The sequence below is a fragment of the Capricornis sumatraensis genome, chromosome 16 (genome assembly GCF_032405125.1).
Source record: "Capricornis sumatraensis isolate serow.1 chromosome 16, serow.2, whole genome shotgun sequence".
NCBI lineage: Eukaryota > Metazoa > Chordata > Mammalia > Artiodactyla > Bovidae > Capricornis > Capricornis sumatraensis.
This window is the reverse complement of record NC_091084.1, coordinates 51636999-51660114: the sequence shown is the minus strand read 5'-3', so window position 1 is coordinate 51660114 and position 23116 is coordinate 51636999. Positions and strand designations below refer to the sequence as shown.

Sequence of the window (23116 nt, the reverse complement as noted above, 5' to 3'; positions counted from 1 at the left end):
CGTTAGCGGTCAGTGTCCCGATCCCAGCTTTGAGCTGTGTATCAGTTGCTTTGGCAATGAGGCAAGTGGAGAAAGGTAGCGAGAAGCCTTCTGTTCTGACGGTGGGATGCTCAGACCCAGTCGCTTTTGGAGACAAGGGAGGCAGACTCGGCCTGGATCCCTGGAGATTCCTGATGAAGTGAAGAAAAGGCAGTGGAGAAAATGTGGTGTTCCTTCAACTTGTGAAACCCGATGGAAGCAGCAGGCATTATTTCCAGAGGTTGCTTTTGCCACTGGTGAATCCTTTTGCCCATTGACTGGGAGAATCATGAATGTCTCCCTAGGATTTGACAGAAGTGCACTCCTGGAGTATCAGTTCTAATGTGAAAATCTTTGGAGCAACCAGTGTGATTGATTGTACCATAGGATTAGAAGGCCTGGGAATTTCACAGGCCTTTTCCCTTTGCATGTCTTCAGGACACTGGAGGGGAAAGTGAGAAGCTGGAGAGTCGTCAGGTTGTTTGGTCTAGTACCAGTCTTAGCCTCTGGGGAAGGAAACGGCAACCCACCTCAGTATTCCCGCCTGGAGAATCCCGTGGACAGAGGAGCCAGGTGGGCTGCTGTCCATGGGGTCACACAGAGTCGGGCAGGACTGAAGCAACTTAGCAATCTCAGCCTCAAACACACAGGCACGCACAGGGATAACTGTCCCTGGCAAAGGACTCTGGGGTGGCAAGGGAGCCGGATGGGCACCTCCTGGCAGTCGAGTTGGGCGACTGGGTCACCGGGTTGTTCTGGTCACCCCATTGGGTCCACTGTCTACATCCAGTCTCTCAAGAGTTAAGCCACTATCCAATCAAGAGGTCTCCGCCCACCTTGGGCCCACGCCTCCATGTGAAGGCCTTCTCTCTTCTCTGATTCAAATGCTCACTAGAAAAGTGGACACAGCCGGTCATCTCCCTGGCCTTCAGAGTCCCCCTCGGACCCTGAAGCCCTCCTGTCCAGCTGGAGTCCCAAGAGGCTGCCGCCATGCCCTCCTCCCCGCTCAGGGTGGCCGTGGTCTGCATGAGCAATGTCAACAGGAGCATGGAAGCCCACCGCGTCCTCAGGAAGAACGGGTTCCATGTCAGGTCTTTTGGAGCCGGATCCCACGTGAGGCTCCCAGGAGGGCCACGCAAGCCACCCGTGCTCTACGACTTCTCCACGCCCTATAAGAAGATGCACAGCGACCTCTCCTCTAAAGACCAAAAGCACTACCAAAGGAATGGAGTCTTACGCATCCTGAGAAGAAATGAGAGAATCAAGCCTGGCCCAGAAAGGTTTCAAGAGTGCCCAGATCCCTTTGACATCATCTTCACCTGTGGGCAGAGGGCCTATAACCGGGTGGTGGCCGACCTGTGCGCCAGGGACCAGGAGACCTGGCAGCCTGTGCCGGTCGTCAACGTGGACGTAGACGACACCCTGGAGGCAGCCAGCCTTGGAGCCTCGATCATCTGTGAGCTCTGCCAGGGTCTCCAGCAGGCAGACGACACGCAAAGTCGTCTGGCCGAACTGCTCCAGGCGGCCGAGGAGAAAACAGGAAGGAGCTTTCTGCACACGGTCTGCTTCTACTGAGGAAGCATCTTGGCTGGTTTCAGCTCCTTGGTCGGTAAGAACTCGTGCCCGGACCCTTGAGCTGCTGGGCATTTTCTGGGAGAGGCTTCTTCAGAGCCGTTTCTGCTAAAGGCCGTCTCCGTATGATTTGTTGTCAGGTACACCGCACCCAGTGAAGGAGGTGGAGGAGGAGAGCAAGGCATCGCACCGCTCGGGGAACGTGGAACACCGGTGGACGTGCCAGCCCTTCTGATGCGGGGGACGATGGTGCGGAACTGGACCTGGAAGGAAGAACTCGGTGCTCACAGGGTTCTGCAAGGAGGTTAATCTCGAGGACTCTCTTTTCTGGATGGACATTCAAGGCTGATCACAGAGCCCGGGACAAGCAATGCATTGAAGGATATGCTGAGAAAAAGGAACAGTGTCTCTTTGACTGATCTATATGGATACTAATTTCCTTTGGTCCTTTTGGCGTGGCGTGTCGATACGACGGCTCGATTTTTCTTAAGTGGGATGGGAATACGTTGAGTGAAAACGATATGGAATTGGAAATAGTTTTGCTTTTCGATTGCTTGCCTTTGACGAACGCCTGCTTTATTGGAACCTCAGGGTGGATCATGTGTGGCTAAAATGCCAGCATGATCTATCTGTTCAATCAAATAGCCTGTGTATTTGAAATAAAGTAAAATTATTTAATTTAAAGAAAGGGTGTCTTCTCATCTGTGGTAGGGGAGGCATCGAAGCAACTGAGCCCTAGGTGTCTTGTCGTTCGAGACAAAGGAATGCCATGGACAAGAGCATTCCAGAAGTCTGCACTCCACTCTGAGGGATTCGGTGGTCGGAGGCCCACTTCTCGAGTTAAAGAAGCTGACATTCTGTCCATGCTCATGCTTGGGGGGGTGGGCGGGTTACACTCCGAGTACACTTCGGGTGTTTACTGACGTAGGACTCTTTGCAATGTTAGAATCTACACTCCAATGGATAGATTGATTGGAGCATTCAGTCCATGGCCCTATGAAGAGACCGTTGCCCCCACGTGCCCTGACATTTTGAAGTGACAGCATTCAGTCTCGTTAGCGGTCAGTGTCCCGATCCCAGCTTTGAGCTGTGTATCAGTTGCTTTGGCAATGAGGCAAGTGGAGAAAGGTAGCGAGAAGCCTTCTGTTCTGACGGTGGGATGCTCAGACCCAGTCGCTTTTGGAGACAAGGGAGGCAGACTCGGCCTGGATCCCTGGAGATTCCTGATGAAGTGAAGAAAAGGCAGTGGAGAAAATGTGGTGTTCCTTCAACTTGTGAAACCCGATGGAAGCAGCAGGCATTATTTCCAGAGGTTGCTTTTGCCACTGGTGAATCCTTTTGCCCATTGACTGGGAGAATCATGAATGTCTCCCTAGGATTTGACAGAAGTGCACTCCTGGAGTATCAGTTCTAATGTGAAAATCTTTGGAGCAACCAGTGTGATTGATTGTACCATAGGATTAGAAGGCCTGGGAATTTCACAGGCCTTTTCCCTTTGCATGTCTTCAGGACACTGGAGGGGAAAGTGAGAAGCTGGAGAGTCGTCAGGTTGTTTGGTCTAGTACCAGTCTTAGCCTCTGGGGAAGGAAACGGCAACCCACCTCAGTATTCCCGCCTGGAGAATCCCGTGGACAGAGGAGCCAGGTGGGCTGCTGTCCATGGGGTCACACAGAGTCGGGCAGGACTGAAGCAACTTAGCAATCTCAGCCTCAAACACACAGGCACGCACAGGGATAACTGTCCCTGGCAAAGGACTCTGGGGTGGCAAGGGAGCCGGATGGGCACCTCCTGGCAGTCGAGTTGGGCGACTGGGTCACCGGGTTGTTCTGGTCACCCCATTGGGTCCACTGTCTACATCCAGTCTCTCAAGAGTTAAGCCACTATCCAATCAAGAGGTCTCCGCCCACCTTGGGCCCACGCCTCCATGTGAAGGCCTTCTCTCTTCTCTGATTCAAATGCTCACTAGAAAAGTGGACACAGCCGGTCATCTCCCTGGCCTTCAGAGTCCCCCTCGGACCCTGAAGCCCTCCTGTCCAGCTGGAGTCCCAAGAGGCTGCCGCCATGCCCTCCTCCCCGCTCAGGGTGGCCGTGGTCTGCATGAGCAATGTCAACAGGAGCATGGAAGCCCACCGCGTCCTCAGGAAGAACGGGTTCCATGTCAGGTCTTTTGGAGCCGGATCCCACGTGAGGCTCCCAGGAGGGCCACGCAAGCCACCCGTGCTCTACGACTTCTCCACGCCCTATAAGAAGATGCACAGCGACCTCTCCTCTAAAGACCAAAAGCACTACCAAAGGAATGGAGTCTTACGCATCCTGAGAAGAAATGAGAGAATCAAGCCTGGCCCAGAAAGGTTTCAAGAGTGCTCAGATCCCTTTGACATCATCTTCACCTGTGGGCAGAGGGCCTATAACCGGGTGGTGGCCGACCTGTGCGCCAGGGACCAGGAGACCTGGCAGCCTGTGCCGGTCGTCAACGTGGACGTAGACGACACCCTGGAGGCAGCCAGCCTTGGAGCCTCGATCATCTGTGAGCTCTGCCAGGGTCTCCAGCAGGCAGACGACACGCAAAGTCGTCTGGCCGAACTGCTCCAGGCGGCCGAGGAGAAAACAGGAAGGAGCTTTCTGCACACGGTCTGCTTCTACTGAGGAAGCATCTTGGCTGGTTTCAGCTCCTTGGTCGGTAAGAACTCGTGCCCGGACCCTTGAGCTGCTGGGCATTTTCTGGGAGAGGCTTCTTCAGAGCCGTTTCTGCTAAAGGCCGTCTCCGTATGATTTGTTGTCAGGTACACCGCACCCAGTGAAGGAGGTGGAGGAGGAGAGCAAGGCATCGCACCGCTCGGGGAACGTGGAACACCGGTGGACGTGCCAGCCCTTCTGATGCGGGGGACGATGGTGCGGAACTGGACCTGGAAGGAAGAACTCGGTGCTCACAGGGTTCTGCAAGGAGGTTAATCTCGAGGACTCTCTTTTCTGGATGGACATTCAAGGCTGATCACAGAGCCCGGGACAAGCAATGCATTGAAGGATATGCTGAGAAAAAGGAACAGTGTCTCTTTGACTGATCTATATGGATACTAATTTCCTTTGGTCCTTTTGGCGTGGCGTGTCGATACGACGGCTCGATTTTTCTTAAGTGGGATGGGAATACGTTGAGTGAAAACGATATGGAATTGGAAATAGTTTTGCTTTTCGATTGCTTGCCTTTGACGAACGCCTGCTTTATTGGAACCTCAGGGTGGATCATGTGTGGCTAAAATGCCAGCATGATCTATCTGTTCAATCAAATAGCCTGTGTATTTGAAATAAAGTAAAATTATTTAATTTAAAGAAAGGGTGTCTTCTCATCTGTGGTAGGGGAGGCATCGAAGCAACTGAGCCCTAGGTGTCTTGTCGTTCGAGACAAAGGAATGCCATGGACAAGAGCATTCCAGAAGTCTGCACTCCACTCTGAGGGATTCGGTGGTCGGAGGCCCACTTCTCGAGTTAAAGAAGCTGACATTCTGTCCATGCTCATGCTTGGGGGGGTGGGCGGGTTACACTCCGAGTACACTTCGGGTGTTTACTGACGTAGGACTCTTTGCAATGTTAGAATCTACACTCCAATGGATAGATTGATTGGAGCATTCAGTCCATGGCCCTATGAAGAGACCGTTGCCCCCACGTGCCCTGACATTTTGAAGTGACAGCATTCAGTCTCGTTAGCGGTCAGTGTCCCGATCCCAGCTTTGAGCTGTGTATCAGTTGCTTTGGCAATGAGGCAAGTGGAGAAAGGTAGCGAGAAGCCTTCTGTTCTGACGGTGGGATGCTCAGACCCAGTCGCTTTTGGAGACAAGGGAGGCAGACTCGGCCTGGATCCCTGGAGATTCCTGATGAAGTGAAGAAAAGGCAGTGGAGAAAATGTGGTGTTCCTTCAACTTGTGAAACCCGATGGAAGCAGCAGGCATTATTTCCAGAGGTTGCTTTTGCCACTGGTGAATCCTTTTGCCCATTGACTGGGAGAATCATGAATGTCTCCCTAGGATTTGACAGAAGTGCACTCCTGGAGTATCAGTTCTAATGTGAAAATCTTTGGAGCAACCAGTGTGATTGATTGTACCATAGGATTAGAAGGCCTGGGAATTTCACAGGCCTTTTCCCTTTGCATGTCTTCAGGACACTGGAGGGGAAAGTGAGAAGCTGGAGAGTCGTCAGGTTGTTTGGTCTAGTACCAGTCTTAGCCTCTGGGGAAGGAAACGGCAACCCACCTCAGTATTCCCGCCTGGAGAATCCCGTGGACAGAGGAGCCAGGTGGGCTGCTGTCCATGGGGTCACACAGAGTCGGGCAGGACTGAAGCAACTTAGCAATCTCAGCCTCAAACACACAGGCACGCACAGGGATAACTGTCCCTGGCAAAGGACTCTGGGGTGGCAAGGGAGCCGGATGGGCACCTCCTGGCAGTCGAGTTGGGCGACTGGGTCACCGGGTTGTTCTGGTCACCCCATTGGGTCCACTGTCTACATCCAGTCTCTCAAGAGTTAAGCCACTATCCAATCAAGAGGTCTCCGCCCACCTTGGGCCCACGCCTCCATGTGAAGGCCTTCTCTCTTCTCTGATTCAAATGCTCACTAGAAAAGTGGACACAGCCGGTCATCTCCCTGGCCTTCAGAGTCCCCCTCGGACCCTGAAGCCCTCCTGTCCAGCTGGAGTCCCAAGAGGCTGCCGCCATGCCCTCCTCCCCGCTCAGGGTGGCCGTGGTCTGCATGAGCAATGTCAACAGGAGCATGGAAGCCCACCGCGTCCTCAGGAAGAACGGGTTCCATGTCAGGTCTTTTGGAGCCGGATCCCACGTGAGGCTCCCAGGAGGGCCACGCAAGCCACCCGTGCTCTACGACTTCTCCACGCCCTATAAGAAGATGCACAGCGACCTCTCCTCTAAAGACCAAAAGCACTACCAAAGGAATGGAGTCTTACGCATCCTGAGAAGAAATGAGAGAATCAAGCCTGGCCCAGAAAGGTTTCAAGAGTGCCCAGATCCCTTTGACATCATCTTCACCTGTGGGCAGAGGGCCTATAACCGGGTGGTGGCCGACCTGTGCGCCAGGGACCAGGAGACCTGGCAGCCTGTGCCGGTCGTCAACGTGGACGTAGACGACACCCTGGAGGCAGCCAGCCTTGGAGCCTCGATCATCTGTGAGCTCTGCCAGGGTCTCCAGCAGGCAGACGACACGCAAAGTCGTCTGGCCGAACTGCTCCAGGCGGCCGAGGAGAAAACAGGAAGGAGCTTTCTGCACACGGTCTGCTTCTACTGAGGAAGCATCTTGGCTGGTTTCAGCTCCTTGGTCGGTAAGAACTCGTGCCCGGACCCTTGAGCTGCTGGGCATTTTCTGGGAGAGGCTTCTTCAGAGCCGTTTCTGCTAAAGGCCGTCTCCGTATGATTTGTTGTCAGGTACACCGCACCCAGTGAAGGAGGTGGAGGAGGAGAGCAAGGCATCGCACCGCTCGGGGAACGTGGAACACCGGTGGACGTGCCAGCCCTTCTGATGCGGGGGACGATGGTGCGGAACTGGACCTGGAAGGAAGAACTCGGTGCTCACAGGGTTCTGCAAGGAGGTTAATCTCGAGGACTCTCTTTTCTGGATGGACATTCAAGGCTGATCACAGAGCCCGGGACAAGCAATGCATTGAAGGATATGCTGAGAAAAAGGAACAGTGTCTCTTTGACTGATCTATATGGATACTAATTTCCTTTGGTCCTTTTGGCGTGGCGTGTCGATACGACGGCTCGATTTTTCTTAAGTGGGATGGGAATACGTTGAGTGAAAACGATATGGAATTGGAAATAGTTTTGCTTTTCGATTGCTTGCCTTTGACGAACGCCTGCTTTATTGGAACCTCAGGGTGGATCATGTGTGGCTAAAATGCCAGCATGATCTATCTGTTCAATCAAATAGCCTGTGTATTTGAAATAAAGTAAAATTATTTAATTTAAAGAAAGGGTGTCTTCTCATCTGTGGTAGGGGAGGCATCGAAGCAACTGAGCCCTAGGTGTCTTGTCGTTCGAGACAAAGGAATGCCATGGACAAGAGCATTCCAGAAGTCTGCACTCCACTCTGAGGGATTCGGTGGTCGGAGGCCCACTTCTCGAGTTAAAGAAGCTGACATTCTGTCCATGCTCATGCTTGGGGGGGTGGGCGGGTTACACTCCGAGTACACTTCGGGTGTTTACTGACGTAGGACTCTTTGCAATGTTAGAATCTACACTCCAATGGATAGATTGATTGGAGCATTCAGTCCATGGCCCTATGAAGAGACCGTTGCCCCCACGTGCCCTGACATTTTGAAGTGACAGCATTCAGTCTCGTTAGCGGTCAGTGTCCCGATCCCAGCTTTGAGCTGTGTATCAGTTGCTTTGGCAATGAGGCAAGTGGAGAAAGGTAGCGAGAAGCCTTCTGTTCTGACGGTGGGATGCTCAGACCCAGTCGCTTTTGGAGACAAGGGAGGCAGACTCGGCCTGGATCCCTGGAGATTCCTGATGAAGTGAAGAAAAGGCAGTGGAGAAAATGTGGTGTTCCTTCAACTTGTGAAACCCGATGGAAGCAGCAGGCATTATTTCCAGAGGTTGCTTTTGCCACTGGTGAATCCTTTTGCCCATTGACTGGGAGAATCATGAATGTCTCCCTAGGATTTGACAGAAGTGCACTCCTGGAGTATCAGTTCTAATGTGAAAATCTTTGGAGCAACCAGTGTGATTGATTGTACCATAGGATTAGAAGGCCTGGGAATTTCACAGGCCTTTTCCCTTTGCATGTCTTCAGGACACTGGAGGGGAAAGTGAGAAGCTGGAGAGTCGTCAGGTTGTTTGGTCTAGTACCAGTCTTAGCCTCTGGGGAAGGAAACGGCAACCCACCTCAGTATTCCCGCCTGGAGAATCCCGTGGACAGAGGAGCCAGGTGGGCTGCTGTCCATGGGGTCACACAGAGTCGGGCAGGACTGAAGCAACTTAGCAATCTCAGCCTCAAACACACAGGCACGCACAGGGATAACTGTCCCTGGCAAAGGACTCTGGGGTGGCAAGGGAGCCGGATGGGCACCTCCTGGCAGTCGAGTTGGGCGACTGGGTCACCGGGTTGTTCTGGTCACCCCATTGGGTCCACTGTCTACATCCAGTCTCTCAAGAGTTAAGCCACTATCCAATCAAGAGGTCTCCGCCCACCTTGGGCCCACGCCTCCATGTGAAGGCCTTCTCTCTTCTCTGATTCAAATGCTCACTAGAAAAGTGGACACAGCCGGTCATCTCCCTGGCCTTCAGAGTCCCCCTCGGACCCTGAAGCCCTCCTGTCCAGCTGGAGTCCCAAGAGGCTGCCGCCATGCCCTCCTCCCCGCTCAGGGTGGCCGTGGTCTGCATGAGCAATGTCAACAGGAGCATGGAAGCCCACCGCGTCCTCAGGAAGAACGGGTTCCATGTCAGGTCTTTTGGAGCCGGATCCCACGTGAGGCTCCCAGGAGGGCCACGCAAGCCACCCGTGCTCTACGACTTCTCCACGCCCTATAAGAAGATGCACAGCGACCTCTCCTCTAAAGACCAAAAGCACTACCAAAGGAATGGAGTCTTACGCATCCTGAGAAGAAATGAGAGAATCAAGCCTGGCCCAGAAAGGTTTCAAGAGTGCCCAGATCCCTTTGACATCATCTTCACCTGTGGGCAGAGGGCCTATAACCGGGTGGTGGCCGACCTGTGCGCCAGGGACCAGGAGACCTGGCAGCCTGTGCCGGTCGTCAACGTGGACGTAGACGACACCCTGGAGGCAGCCAGCCTTGGAGCCTCGATCATCTGTGAGCTCTGCCAGGGTCTCCAGCAGGCAGACGACACGCAAAGTCGTCTGGCCGAACTGCTCCAGGCGGCCGAGGAGAAAACAGGAAGGAGCTTTCTGCACACGGTCTGCTTCTACTGAGGAAGCATCTTGGCTGGTTTCAGCTCCTTGGTCGGTAAGAACTCGTGCCCGGACCCTTGAGCTGCTGGGCATTTTCTGGGAGAGGCTTCTTCAGAGCCGTTTCTGCTAAAGGCCGTCTCCGTATGATTTGTTGTCAGGTACACCGCACCCAGTGAAGGAGGTGGAGGAGGAGAGCAAGGCATCGCACCGCTCGGGGAACGTGGAACACCGGTGGACGTGCCAGCCCTTCTGATGCGGGGGACGATGGTGCGGAACTGGACCTGGAAGGAAGAACTCGGTGCTCACAGGGTTCTGCAAGGAGGTTAATCTCGAGGACTCTCTTTTCTGGATGGACATTCAAGGCTGATCACAGAGCCCGGGACAAGCAATGCATTGAAGGATATGCTGAGAAAAAGGAACAGTGTCTCTTTGACTGATCTATATGGATACTAATTTCCTTTGGTCCTTTTGGCGTGGCGTGTCGATACGACGGCTCGATTTTTCTTAAGTGGGATGGGAATACGTTGAGTGAAAACGATATGGAATTGGAAATAGTTTTGCTTTGAGTTTGTATGCCTTTGACGAATTCCTGCTTTATTTGAAACTCAGAGTAGATCATGTGTAGCTTTTTGTAGGGAAAATCCAAGCATGATTTGCTTCATCGAATAGCTTATTTATGAAATAAAATTATAATTCAGTGCAGTCCGTGGTCACATTTATTACTAAATCCAAGCCCTATCTGTTGAACTATGTAGCTTATTTAAATAAAAAAAATTTGAATTTAAAAAGATGTCTTCTCATTTTTTGTTGGAGATGGTTCTATCCAGCTTGGCGTCTTGCTTTCCTTTTTTCAAAGCCCACAAAGCCCATGTAGAAAAGCATTTTTTTCTCTTGAGAATTTACTTGGGCTTTAAACATTCGTTGTGTTTTTGTTTTGTGCTCCTCCGAATATGTATCCTCATTGCACGGCAGTGAAACATTCTTGGGCCTGACCATCTGTGCCACCAAGTCCTGTGTGACTCACGGGAGAAAATAAAGGAGTGGTAGTTGAGATGGTGAAGTAGTTTACTCACTATCAGAAAGTAAGTATGGAGTTTGTTATCCGTGCAGGTGGGATGGAGTGCCATGGATCTGGAGGGATCAGGGAGTATAGGACATCCTGAGGACAGGAGTGCACTGAGGAGTAGGGAGGTGGCTCTGCATAGGGGGAGAAGCTGTGGGAACTGAGGGAGGTGTTCGAATTGAAAAGACAAGACTTGATGAAGAGAAGAGAGAGGGATGGGTATAGAAGCACTCTCAATTTCTGTCTTTCTGTACATGTGAGCGGGTGCATCTATATCGGAAGGGGGCAGTGGTAGGAAGATGACGGTTTTCTTTCCTGGTAGAGTTAGTGGTATTCAAGATCAGTCTCTCACCTGAGGGTGGACAGTCACGGTCAGGAATGGAGAGGGAGTAGGAGAGTAGGTTGAGATGATCTTTTCCAATGTTGGGACCACAAAACTGAAGTCGGGAGATTTAGGAGCCCTTTGAAAGAAAGAGGAATGATTTGTCCAGGTGAACTTATTTTGCCAGAAAATTCACATGCAGAAAAAGCTGTTGGTTGAATTCCTGTCCGTGGGGATATTCAGGAGGCAAATATAAGAGAGTGCAACTGGTTCAAAGTGCTGTAGATGTTACACAGGAGAGACTATAGTAATGCCACTTAACATAGTAGGTATCCATGGAAAAATAAAGGAATGGAACTGGATGAAATGGATGCTGAAGCATAGTTTGTCTAAGAGCTATCAGAGTTGAAAAAAATAAAAGATTGGAAGGTGGGTGGTTGAAGGTTGGTGAGTATTCTGCTTCAGATGTTGATGTAGTGGCAGAGATCTGGGTGGAAGTGTGGAAGCTGCTGTCACAGGGGAGTGTGCAAACAAAGGAAGTTGGGGAAGAAGTGACCATACCAGATTTTGTGGGTGTTGAATGGGTGATATGTGCACTTGTAGGGTTTGTTAAGTATTTGACCTGTATCTAGTGATTTTACATCCAGAATTGACAGAATATGGGCTTCCTCAGAGTGGTAAGTCCAGAAAGACAGAAGATAACTTTGAGGAGAAGAGATTGTGTCTACAGGATTGATTTTCTTTTTTCAAAAGGAAAAGAGGTAGTAATCATAAAAAAGATGTTGACATCATCCAAAAGAGGACCGACTCTAAAAGAAATCAACATTCATATAAATGAAAACATGTTCAAGGTTATCTCAAGGTGAAAAAACAGGGACAGTGTCCAGTTAAATAGGGCTCAGAATTGGCAGAAAGTGGAGGAAACCCTGCCCTGTAAGGTCTCCTCTACCAGCACTGCAGACATCAGGAAGGCTTATGGAGTGACACAGAAGCCCTGCTCTAGCACTAAGAGCTCAACGGTCGCTGCCATAGTGCTGGTATGCTGAGCGAGAACCCCCTGTCCCCACCCTGAGTCTCAGAGATAAATTCAGGAGCACACAAAGCAGATCAGAAGTAGAGCTTTTCGCCACTGTGTGACCCTAGAGCCATCCTAGGAAGACAAAGAACCATGATGAAATCACTTCCTCCTGTAGTATCATGATTGTAGTTTGGGCTCTGAGATCTTTCTTCTCTCTCTCTCTGTTTTTCCAGGCAGGATGAGTTAGGTCTCAGGCAGTGACTATTAAAAAACATTTTCACATCATATTTGAGAGCTGACTACCTTTTCAGGTATGCCTGTCCTTTTCTCTAATCTGGCTTTTCTCTTCAGAATATTCAACCTCCCATCTAGAGGCAGTGCTTCTCAGGGACTTCCGAGGTCCAGTCAAGTTTCTGAAATCCCTGCTATTACTCAACTTGCTCTCAATCTTTAGTGCACATCCCTACGATCCAATTCAGTGGTCTGGGAGTCCAATTCCCAGGTTAAACAAGCCCCCCTTCAGTTCATGCCGATGCTCTGGGGGTCACACTTTGAGTAGACTTGGGCTGTTTACTGACATAGGACTCTTTGCACTCGGAGAATCACTGCAATGGACAGAACATTCAGTCTGTGGCTCCATGAAGAGATCTTTGCCCTCACCATTTTGAAGTGACAGCATTAAGTCTCCTTACTGGTCAATGTCCCGACTCCAATAATATCTGTACAATTGCTTCATCAACTATGCAAATGGAGAAAAGCAATGAAAGGCTTCTATTTTTGAGTATGGAGTGCTCAGACTGAGCTGCTTTTGGAGACAAGATAAGAGAGGAGGATCTGCCCGGTTCGCTCCAGAATTCTGATGAATTGAAGAAAAGAGAAAGGAGAAAATGTCGTGTTCTTGCAACTTGTGAAACCCTATCAAATGGCAGTCATATTTTCCAGAGATTGCTTTGGACACTGGTGCATGCTTTTCTTGACTGATAGGAAGAACCATGAATGCCTGCCTAGGATTTAAGACAACCGCTCTCAGTTCAGTTCAGTTCAGTTCAGTCGCTCAGTCGTGTCCAACTCTTTGTGACCCCATGAATTGCAGCACGCCAGGCCTCCCTGTCCATCACCAACTCCTGGAGTTCACTCAAACTCATGTCCATCGAGTCAGTGAGGCCATCCAGCCATCTCATTCTCTGTCATCCCCTTCTCCTCCTGCCCCCAATCCCTCCCAGCATCAGAGTCTTTTCCAATGAGTCAACTCTTCGCGTGAGGTGGCCAAAGTACTGGAGTTTCACCTTCAGCATCATGCCTTCCAAAGAACACCCAGGACTGATCTGTAGAATGGACTGGCTGGATCTCCTTGCAGTCCAGGGGACTCACAAGAGTCTTCTCCAACACCACAGTTCAAACGCATCAATTCTTCAGCGCTCAGCTTTCTTCACAGTCCAACTCTCACATCCATGCATGACCACTGGAAAAACCATAGCCTTGACTAGACAGACCTTTGTTGGCAAAGTAAAGTCTCTGCTTTTGAATATGCTATCTAGGTTTGTCATAACTTTCCTTCCAAGGAGTAAGTGTCTTTTAATTTCAAGGCTGCAGTCACCATCTGCAGTGATTTTGGAGCCCAAAAAGATAAAGTCTGACACTGTTTCCACTGTTTCCCCATCTATTTTCCATGAAGTGATGGGACCAGATGCCATGATCTTCGTTTTCTGAATGTTGAGCTTTAAGCCAACTTTTTCACTCTCCTTTTTCACTTTCAGCAAGAAGTTTTTAGTTCCTCTTCACTTTCTGCCAAAAGGGTGATGTCATCTGCATATCTGAGGTTATTGATATTTCTCCCAGCAATCTTGATTCCAGCTTGTGCTTCTTCCAGCCCAGCATTTCTCATGATGTACTCTGCATAGAAGTTAAATCAGCAGGGTGACGATATACAGCCTTGACGTACTCCTTTTCCTATTTGGAACCAGTCTGTTGTTCCATGTCCAGTTCTAACTGTTGCTCCCTGACCTGCATATAGGTTTCTCAAGAGGCAGGTCAGGTGGTCTGGTATTCTCATCTCTTTCAGAAATTTCCGCAGTTTATTGTGATCCACACAGCCAAAGGCTTTGGCGTAGTCAATAAAGCAAAATAGATGTTTTTCTGGAACTCTCTTGCTTTTTTGATGATCCAGCAGATGTTGGCAACTTGATCTCTGGTTCCTCTGCCTTTCTTTTCTAAAATCAGCTTGAACATCTGGAAGTTCACGGTTCTCAACTGCTCTGCTGGAGTATCAACTCTAACATGAAAATCTGGGGAACAACCACTGTGATTCTTGCATCATTGGCTTAGGAGGCTCGGGAATTTCAAAGACCTTTTCCGCATGTATGTCTTCAGCTCTTTGGAAGGCTGGTGAGAAGCCAGTGAGTAGTCTAGTTGTGTTGCCTGATACCAGTTCTAGCCCCATGCACACCGGCACAGATGGAGTTAACTGGAGATGGCAAAATGCTCAGGAGGAGGGTGGGGATAGGGTGGGCACATCGTGGCATTGAGGTTGGGTGATTGCATCAGTGGGATTGTTCCAAAAACAGCACTGGGTTCTCTGCTCCCAGGCCACCATTCAAATCCAATCAGTCAAGAGTTAAGCCAATCATCAATCAAGATTTCTCCTCCCACTGAGGACAAGTGCCTCCATATAAACGCCTTCTTTCTTCTTTGACTCTAACAGTCCTTGGAAGAGCTGGACCCAGTCGGTCATCCCCTGGCCTTCAGAATTTCCTCAGCCCCTGCAGTCCACGAGTTTGGCTGGAGTCCCAAGTGGCCGCCACCATGCCCTCGTATCCGCTCAGTGTGGCTGTGGTGTGCATGAGCAACATGAACAGGAGCATGGAGGCCCACCGCATCCTCAGGAGGAAAGGATTCCGAGTCAGGTCCTTCGGAGCTGGATCTCGAGTCATGCTCCCAGGAAGCGCACGCAGCCTCCCCGTGGTTTACGATTTCTCCACCACCTATGAGGAGATGCGCAAGGACCTTGTGCGCCAAGACCGACAACGCTATAACAGCAACGGCATCTTACACATCTTGGGAAGAAACGAGAGAATCAAGCCTCGCCCGGAACGATTTCAGGAGTGCAGAGATCGCTTTGACCTCATTTTCACCTGTGAGGAGAGCGTCTACGACAGGGTGGTGGAGGAGCTGTGGGTCCGAGAGCAGGAGACCTGCCAGCCTGTGCACGTGATCAACGTGGACATGGCCGACAACGCGGAGGACGCCACGCTTGGGTCTTTTATCATCTGTGAGCTCTGTGAACGCCTCCAGCAGGCAGACAACCTGGAGGACTCTCTGGTCGAGGTGCTCCTGGCAGCCGAGCAGAAAACGGGCAAGAGCTTTCTGCACACGGTCTGCTTCTACTGAGGATCTTGTCTGGTTTCATCTCCTCTTGGTCAGCACCTGTATCTCGACATTGGGCTAGGTTGTATTTTCTCTCAGAAGCGGCTTCCAAAGCCTTTCTGCTAAAAGCCACTTACATGTCTTTTTCCAGGTACACTCCAGTCTGGGAAGGAAGTGGAGAAGAAATCTTTTTCTGCCAAAGTAACATGAACGCCCCGGAGGCATCCAAACCCTTCCACAGTGGGACATGATGGTATGGATTCTTGACCTGGAAGGAACCCTTCAGGGCTCACAGGGCTCTGCCAGGAAGTTAACCTCGGGGACTCCATTTTGCTTGGTTAAGAGACCAAGATTTGCAATGGACAAGTGGTGCGCTGAAGGACATTCAGGGAAGAAGAACGAACAACCCCCACACCATTTCCATTCCTTCATTGGTTTTTACTTCAGCATTTTAATACAATTTCCTTTGTCATTTTTGTATTGTGCATCAGTATAAGTGAGTTTTTCTTTCTAGTGAGCTAGGATTATATTTAATGTTTCAACTTTAGAAATCCAATTTTAGATTGTACGTATTTTGGTAACTGCAGCTTTCATAGAAACTCAGGTTCGATAATAGTAGGCATTGATTGCTAAAATTTGAGCATGATCTGTTCAATTCAATATTCATGAAATGAAATAAAAGCTTCTAGTTTATAGAAAATGGATCTCCTAATTTTTGGTAGGGGTTGGATCTTGCAAAAGGAACACCTTGGTTTCCTACCGTTCAATCTGAATGAATTCCTCAGGGTAAAGTGCTCTTTCCTCAAGCGGAATTTCTTCATGCATAAAAGGTTCACTGAGTACTGAACTCCTCTAAAAGTGCATTCTATCTATAGGGAAGTGAATCATCTTGGGTCTGACCAGCAATGACACTGAGGCTTGTGTAACTTACAGGAGAAAATAAAGGAAGGGGGAGTTGGCCTGGTCGAATGAGGTATCTTGCTATGTCAGAAGGTTGATGTGGACTTTATTGACAGAGCAAAGGCAGGATGGAGCAACGGTGGACCTGGGGGCATGGGATGAGCTAGTAGAGGATTTCCCGAGGAGAAGTGTGGATTGAGCAGTAAGGTGGAAGCTCTGGACAGGGGGAGAAGCTGTGGGATCGTAAGAAGATGGTGGAGTTGAAAGGACAGAACATGCTGAAGAGGAGAGAGAGGGAAGAATTTAGAAGCAATGTCAATTTTCTGTCTTTCCACACTGGTGACGGGGTGTACTTATCCAAATGGGGCAATGTTGGCGGTAGGGAGGTGAGGGTTTCTTTCCGGGTAGCTTCAATGAGCTTCAAGGTCAGTCTTTCATCTGATGTTGAGGCAGTCAGGGCCGGAATGGGAAAGGGAGCAGATAGTGTGTTGAGATGATCATCTCCAATGATGGGAACACAAAATAGGGAATGTTGGGGACCCTTTATAAGAGAGAGAAACGATCTGTCCAGGAGATCTTACTTTTGTCAGAACATTCACTGGAAGGAATTGAGAAAATATTTTTGGTTGGTTTCCTGTCTGTAGAGGCATGGAGGAGGCAAATATGATAAAGCATGTAAAAGTGCGGCTGGTCTTCCAAAGGAGTGACTCCAGTGATGCAACGCAACATAGAAAGTGTCCATGGAAAAGTTAAAGGGAATGGGTTGGATGAAATGGACAGTGGGACATGGTTTGTCTAAGAGTCCTTAGACCTGAAAAAATCATTTATATGGAGCGGTGGATGTTACCTACAGAATTTGTCCAAAACTATGAACTGCTGGCTGGATAAGGGCATAGCAACCCTCTCCACTGTTCTTGCCTGGAGAATCCCATGGACAGAGGAGCCTGGAAGGCTACAGTCCATAGTGTCGCACAGAGTCAGATGTGACTGAAGTGACATAGCATGCACACACTCGTGAACTGCCGGCAGCATTCCAAAGGTATTTTCCACACTTCCTCAAGGTGATTGCAGTCCCAGGATGCAGAGTCCTGTTGTTTGTCATTGGATGGTCCTTTTACAAGCCTCTTAGGATGCTCCTCACTGTGGCAAGGTCTTTTCAGCTTTAGATCCACCAAAATCAGCCACAGTTTCGACCAGAGTGCTGCTAAATTCTCTGCAGGACTTCTGGCACTCCGTTAAAAAAAAAAAAAAGAAAGAAAGAAAAAAACAACCTGGAATTGGGTGGATGGGACTAGAACAGGTGTTGTTAAACACGGTGAGAGAATCATTTCCAGGCCGTATTAACACCACTGGTGTTGGTGGTTCTGCTAAAGGGAGGGGAAATTTGTTATTTTTAATGATAACTAATGATAATGTGTTTCTACGTGTGAAGAATGGAAAAATAAAGATTTAGATGTGCTCCTGGACATACAGTGGTTTCTTGACTAGACAAACATAATTCCAGTTAAGACACAGAGGAAAATGAAATATTCAGACGGTTGTTGTAGGTGAAATGGCAGCATTTGAGTGCAAATTGTTGAAAGACATGCATGTACATGTAATTAGATATGTTAAGTATGCCAGTGATAGCTCTGGGACTCTTTGACGGAGCATGTGGACATGGCTGTGGGTATGTCAGAGCAAGCTGTAGTTTGTGACCTGGGTGATATTGGACTTTATAGTCCAAGAGACAGCAGCCAAACAATATATGTGTCAGTAGCTTCATTCATAATTATTTAAAATCCCTCATTTCAGTTGTTTCTTGATTTTATATCCCCCTTCTGACTGTTGTTCCTGGTTCACTTCACTGTAAATCCACAGGGCAGAGGATATAATACTTCCACATTATTCCACTGGCCCAAGCAAGTCACGAGGCCATCACAGATGCAAGGGAGTGGGGAACAGACTGACCTCATGGAGGAGAAATTGACTTGTGTGGACAGTGGAGGGGTTGGGTAGGGAACACTTATTGGCATGCATTTGTGCAGATAGTCAGCCTTATTGGAAACACTATCCCATTGGAAATGTCTGAAAGCTTGACAATATAGTCTGAAGGCATCGTGTGAGGACTAAGTTACTCTCAAATATTGCTGGGAGTCATGAAAAATAGTATAGCCTGTACAAAGGGAATCTTTGCACACAGGACAAAACTACAAATGCATTTACCCCTGGACCAAGGTACCTCCACTTGCAGAAATAGACCATAGATCTTTCAATAGAGTTATCCAACTGGAGAAGAGAGAGAAAATATAGAAAAATAGAGAGACCTTTTATAAAAAAATATATTTTTAATTGAAGGATAATTGCTTTACAGTGTTTTGTTGGTTTCTGCTATATGATGTGAATCAGCCATAAGTATACATATATCTCTTCCCTCTTAATCCTCCCTCCCACCGCCTCTCCGTTCCACTCCTCTAGGTTATCACAGAGCAGCACACTGAACTCCTTGTGTTATACAGCAGCATTCCACAGGCTATCTATTTTATAAATGGAGGTGCATTTATGTCAACGCTACTCTCTCAATTTGTCCTGCCCTCTCCTTCTCCTGAGCTTTTCTGGTTGCTCAGTGGTAAAGAATCCGCCTGCCAAGCAGGAGACACAGGACGCCACTACGCATGTTGTTGTGGTTCTTTCATTACGTCTTTAGTTGTGGAGATGCTTTTCTGCTATTCTTAGGGTCATTTTCACTGACAGCTGTTCTGTAAATGGTAGCAATTTTGGACTGCCCATGGAAGCAGGTGAGCTTAGGGTCTTCCGACTCTGCCACGTTGGCTACGCCTCTACATATATCAGTGTGTTTTTTACGTATGCTTGCTCAGTGTACTCTTACATGTTTGTACTGTATTTGCTCTCATGTTGAATATTTCCTTCCAAACAGCTGATAATATAAATAAAAGGAAAGAATTAGTAAACATTTGCTATGTGTAATGTTTTAAAACAATAAAGATTTACTGATACATATGCTCATTATTTATGGTAACATTATGTTAATGGTGAATACATATGAATTTTAAGATATATGTGAATTTTATAATTCTCTAAAAAACAAAAGTATGATGAAAGCAATCACATGGGGCAAATGGCAGGAAAATGTCTGAATGAGAGGAATAAAACAAGTGTAGCCATTCAAAGCATAGCATACCCTAGTAAATAAGAGTTTAACAATTACCCTGGAAAGTTTCCAAGTCATTACATTCTAACCTCCAGCCTAGGAGTAGGGAGGTGAGCTAATCTAGTTATGAATTCTATGTATAAGAAAGTGAACTAAGACCTCAAAGGCACTGATATCTTATGAGTTATTAAAGACTTTGCAAGAAACATTTACAAACCCATTCCTGATAAAAATGCTCTATGACAACAAGATACATAGTTATTTGATTAGTATTTCCACTGTACCCGTCCACGTCTTGATGCAAAAGCTAACCTAAAGTGTGATGAGCATTACTGAGGAGAGCACAAGGGTAGTTTCCATTATGATAGTCGTACCTGCTTTGGAAACAGCAAATGAACTACCAGGTCCTGAATCTGCTTGGTCTTAATGCCATAAACCATGGGATTTAATGTAGGTAGAATGAGAATATAGACATTGGCCAGAAGAATGTAAATATGGAGTGGAATGTGGTATCCAAACCACTGAGTGAGAACTGAGAAGATCCCAGGTCCATGAAAGAGGATAATGACACAGATATGGGAGCCACATGTGTTGAGAGTTTTGTGAGGAGCATCTTGGGAAGGGATGTGGAAGACAGCATGGAGAACAGGCGTATATGAAACAAAGATTAGCACAATATCTAAGACCAAGGTCGACATTAGGACAAAACAAATCAAACCAGATGTTCAGTGTGAAAGTCGCTCAGTTGTGTCCAACTCTTTGTGACCCCATGGACTATACATACAGTCCATGGAATTCTCCAGGCCAGGATACTGGAGTGGATAGGCATTTCCTTTTCCAGTGTTTCGTTGGATATCATTGCAGGAAATTTTTGCCAGGACAACGTGTTTACAAGCAGTGTTTGGGAGGACATTACTCTTATAAAAAGTCAGTCTTTTCAGAAGAAATATTACAGGAAAAACTGTACAATAACTTCTTAGGAAGATGGATATACGAATTTTCCCTATCAGTGTATGTGTCAGAACAGTGGTGTATCACAGCGGGTAGCATATGGCAATGTAGCAGTCAAATGCCATCCCCAGCAAGATCCTAGACTCGTAAATGAAAGTGGAAGAGAGGAAAAATACCTGAGAAATGCAGCGATCCAGGGAGAGCTCTCCAGCATGGAACCAGAGGATCACCAAGGCCTGAGGCACTATGCACTTGGAGAGGACAAGGTCTGCTCCGGACAGCATGCAGAGGAAGGGGTCCGTGGGTTCACGGAGGCTGCGCTTGGTGAGGATATTGAAGAGGAGCAGGGTGTTCCCAAGCAAGGCAGTGGCATAGGAAATAACAAAGGGGATGGAAATCCACATGTAGTGGTCTTCAAGGCCAGGGATGCCCAGCAAGCAGAAGACCGTGTGGCTAGCACCAGTGTGGTGTAAGGTCCTCATACTTGGGAAGTTCTTCCAGAATCTCGTGACTTTTCACGGAGACAGAGGAAACCCCAAAATATATGCAAACATTTCTTTCGAATTATCATTTGATTTTGGTTCCTACTTCATCCCACTCCATTCTGATGATGTCAGGAATTTTGGATATATATATAAATAAAGATAAGTAAGGTATGACTTGCTTTCTGAATGAAGCCTTAATTTCACAAGCAAGACGGACCCATAGCGCAGTAGAGAAAATTAAATGAGTACGGTAATAATTAACATCTTGTTGTCCAAAATTAAGCAAATACACAAACAGCATGGAAAAAATAATTTACTCTGTATTTGTGTTGGTTTTAAGAATGAGTTCTTTTTGAACTCACCTTAGAAAATGGTTTTGTGACTATGGGTAGGGAATTAGGGGAGGAGCAGAACAAAGGCTTTCCCTGAGCAGGTAGCTATGTCCTATTGTTTTGCCTACAGAATAAAGAGTAGGATAGTATAACATGAGTTTTGAAGTCGTTTTTGAAACTTCATCAGTATTTAATGTGTCCCTTGTCCATTTCTTTCTAGGCAACAGTGATAAAATTCTGGTAAAGACCTAAAACACTTGTGCACCATGTATCCAGGCCAGCTGAAGGCTGAGAAGTTCATCATATAGTCCTGTTATCTATTGTACCACATAAGAAAGAGGAGTTGGCAGGTCACATGGAAGGAGGAGCAGTGGGCCCAAATTCTTCACCTCTTGGAGATGACCCAGCAATCCCACTGCTGGGCATACACACCGAGGAAACCAGAATTGAAAGAGACACATGTATCCCAATGTTCATCGCAGCACTGTTTATAATAGCCAGGACATGGAAACAACCTAGATGTCCATCAGCAGATGAATGGATAAGAAAGCTGTGGTACATATACACAATGGAGTATTACTCAGCCGTTAAAAAGAATTCATTTGAATCAGTTCTGATGAGATGGATGAAACTGGAGCCGATTATACAGAGTGAAGTAAGCCAGAAAGAAAAACACCAATACAGTATACTAACACATATATATGGAATTTAGAAAGATGGCAATGACGACCCTGTATGCAAGACAGGAAAAAAGACACAGCTGTGTATAACGGACTTTTGGACTCAGAGGGAGAGGGAGAGGGTGGGATGATTTTGGAGAATGGCATTCTATCATGTATACTATCATGTAAGAATTGAATCGCCAGTCCATGTCTGACGCAGGATACAGCTTACTTGGGTTGGTGCATGGGGATGACCCACTGAGATGTTATGGGGAGGGAGGGGAGGGGGGTTCATGTTTGGGAACACATGTAAGAATTAAAGATTTTAAAATTTAAAAAAAAAAAAAGAAAGGTTCAATTGTTTCAGTTTCTAGAAGAAACACAGGTGGTTTAGTGGATAGAGGTCTCTTTTCCCCCTGAATCAATATCCAAAATTGCTATTTGTAAAAGGAGTGTTTTTATACTATGAAGGCCAAACTCAAGGGCTTACCCTTTCCATGCCCTCTCTGACTATGACTGAAGTTGACTCCCACGTCCATCTGCATTGTCAAGAGAGGAGCTTGGTGCAAAACTCAGGTAGTTGCAAATTCAGGAATCCATGAAATAATGAAGTATGCTGATCCACAACTTTCAAGATCTGCATTTTTAACAGGGCATAATTGAAGATCCAGCACAAAGTAAGTCACAATGAGTGTTCTCTGCCCTTCCCGAATGGATACTTCTCACCTCTGAATTTATTTAACAGAGTGGGAAAATCCTCTCCTATTTTTATTCCTGTACCTTCTAAGTAATGATTAAAATTGTCCTAAAAATATAATCGTGCAAGAGAAACCCAGTAGAGCTGTGTGAGTGAAGATGTTCCTGCTGTGGGCAGCTACTAAAGCCAGGTCAGTCTGTGACCAGGCAGCCATTTTGAGGACCGATAGAGCCCTGAGGAAGGCCATCCTCCTGAAGGAGATGGAAGACACCAAAATAGACATGAAAATGCCATTGGGGGGTGGGGGGATAATGTCTGTGCTGTATGCTGAGAAGCTTGTAGCGAGACAAGGTTATAAAAATGAAGCAACATAAATGTTAAGTGATTATAAAGAGGAGGCTGATGAGGACCAGCTTAGAGATGATTACGGACACCGGATATTTGGGAGTAAAGAGGAATTTTTCTTCTAGGAGCCAGAGGAGAGATGCTGAGGAGCTCAATGTTTGTGGTGTGGTCTATGGGTACATTGTGAGTGCTTGATAGCTATTTGTTTACTGAATCAAATCTAAAGCAACTTCTCCAAGCTGGCCTCATGCCGGTTCCCCCAGGCTGGGTCCAGAGAGCTTCAGTACCATGGAGAATTTACTTGCTTCTTCCTGCTGTGTTCCCGA

At 47.7% G+C, this 23116-nt stretch overlaps 5 protein-coding genes and 1 pseudogene across 5 annotated transcripts; 5 read left to right on the top strand and 1 right to left on the bottom strand.

Annotated features, from left to right (window-relative positions):
• The first annotated feature begins 1008 nt into the window (after nt 1-1008).
• On the top strand, nt 1009-1593 carry LOC138093040 (RNA polymerase II subunit A C-terminal domain phosphatase SSU72 like protein 3-like). The gene has a single exon (XM_068989127.1). The coding sequence runs from the start codon at nt 1009-1011 to the stop codon at nt 1591-1593; it is 585 nt and encodes a 194-aa protein (XP_068845228.1).
• Nucleotides 1594-3651: 2058 nt separating this feature from the next.
• LOC138093041 (RNA polymerase II subunit A C-terminal domain phosphatase SSU72 like protein 3-like) lies at nt 3652-4236 on the top strand. Its single transcript, XM_068989128.1, has one exon. It carries the CDS (start codon nt 3652-3654, stop codon nt 4234-4236), a length of 585 nt encoding a protein of 194 aa, XP_068845229.1.
• A 2058-nt stretch (nt 4237-6294) lies between these two features.
• Nucleotides 6295-6879, top strand: LOC138093042 (RNA polymerase II subunit A C-terminal domain phosphatase SSU72 like protein 3-like). Its single transcript, XM_068989129.1, has one exon. It carries the CDS (start codon nt 6295-6297, stop codon nt 6877-6879), a length of 585 nt encoding a protein of 194 aa, XP_068845230.1.
• A 2058-nt stretch (nt 6880-8937) lies between these two features.
• Nucleotides 8938-9522, top strand: LOC138093043 (RNA polymerase II subunit A C-terminal domain phosphatase SSU72 like protein 3-like). The gene has a single exon (XM_068989131.1). It carries the CDS (start codon nt 8938-8940, stop codon nt 9520-9522), a length of 585 nt encoding a protein of 194 aa, XP_068845232.1.
• Nucleotides 9523-14706: 5184 nt separating this feature from the next.
• On the top strand, nt 14707-15291 carry LOC138092976 (RNA polymerase II subunit A C-terminal domain phosphatase SSU72 like protein 3-like). Its single transcript, XM_068989059.1, has one exon. The coding sequence runs from the start codon at nt 14707-14709 to the stop codon at nt 15289-15291; it is 585 nt and encodes a 194-aa protein (XP_068845160.1).
• Nucleotides 15292-19677: 4386 nt separating this feature from the next.
• On the bottom strand, nt 19678-20751 carry LOC138092203 (olfactory receptor 52B4-like; annotated as a pseudogene).
• Nucleotides 20752-23116: the final 2365 nt, after the last annotated feature.

Excerpts from the sequence above, each read along its gene's own strand:
- LOC138092976 (XM_068989059.1), top strand. The coding sequence starts at position 14,707 with ATGCCCTCGTATCCGCTCAGTGTGGCTGTGGTGTGCATGAGCAACATG.
- LOC138093041 (XM_068989128.1), top strand. The coding sequence starts at position 3,652 with ATGCCCTCCTCCCCGCTCAGGGTGGCCGTGGTCTGCATGAGCAATGTC.
- LOC138093043 (XM_068989131.1), top strand. The coding sequence starts at position 8,938 with ATGCCCTCCTCCCCGCTCAGGGTGGCCGTGGTCTGCATGAGCAATGTC.
- LOC138093040 (XM_068989127.1), top strand. The coding sequence starts at position 1,009 with ATGCCCTCCTCCCCGCTCAGGGTGGCCGTGGTCTGCATGAGCAATGTC.
- LOC138093042 (XM_068989129.1), top strand. The coding sequence starts at position 6,295 with ATGCCCTCCTCCCCGCTCAGGGTGGCCGTGGTCTGCATGAGCAATGTC.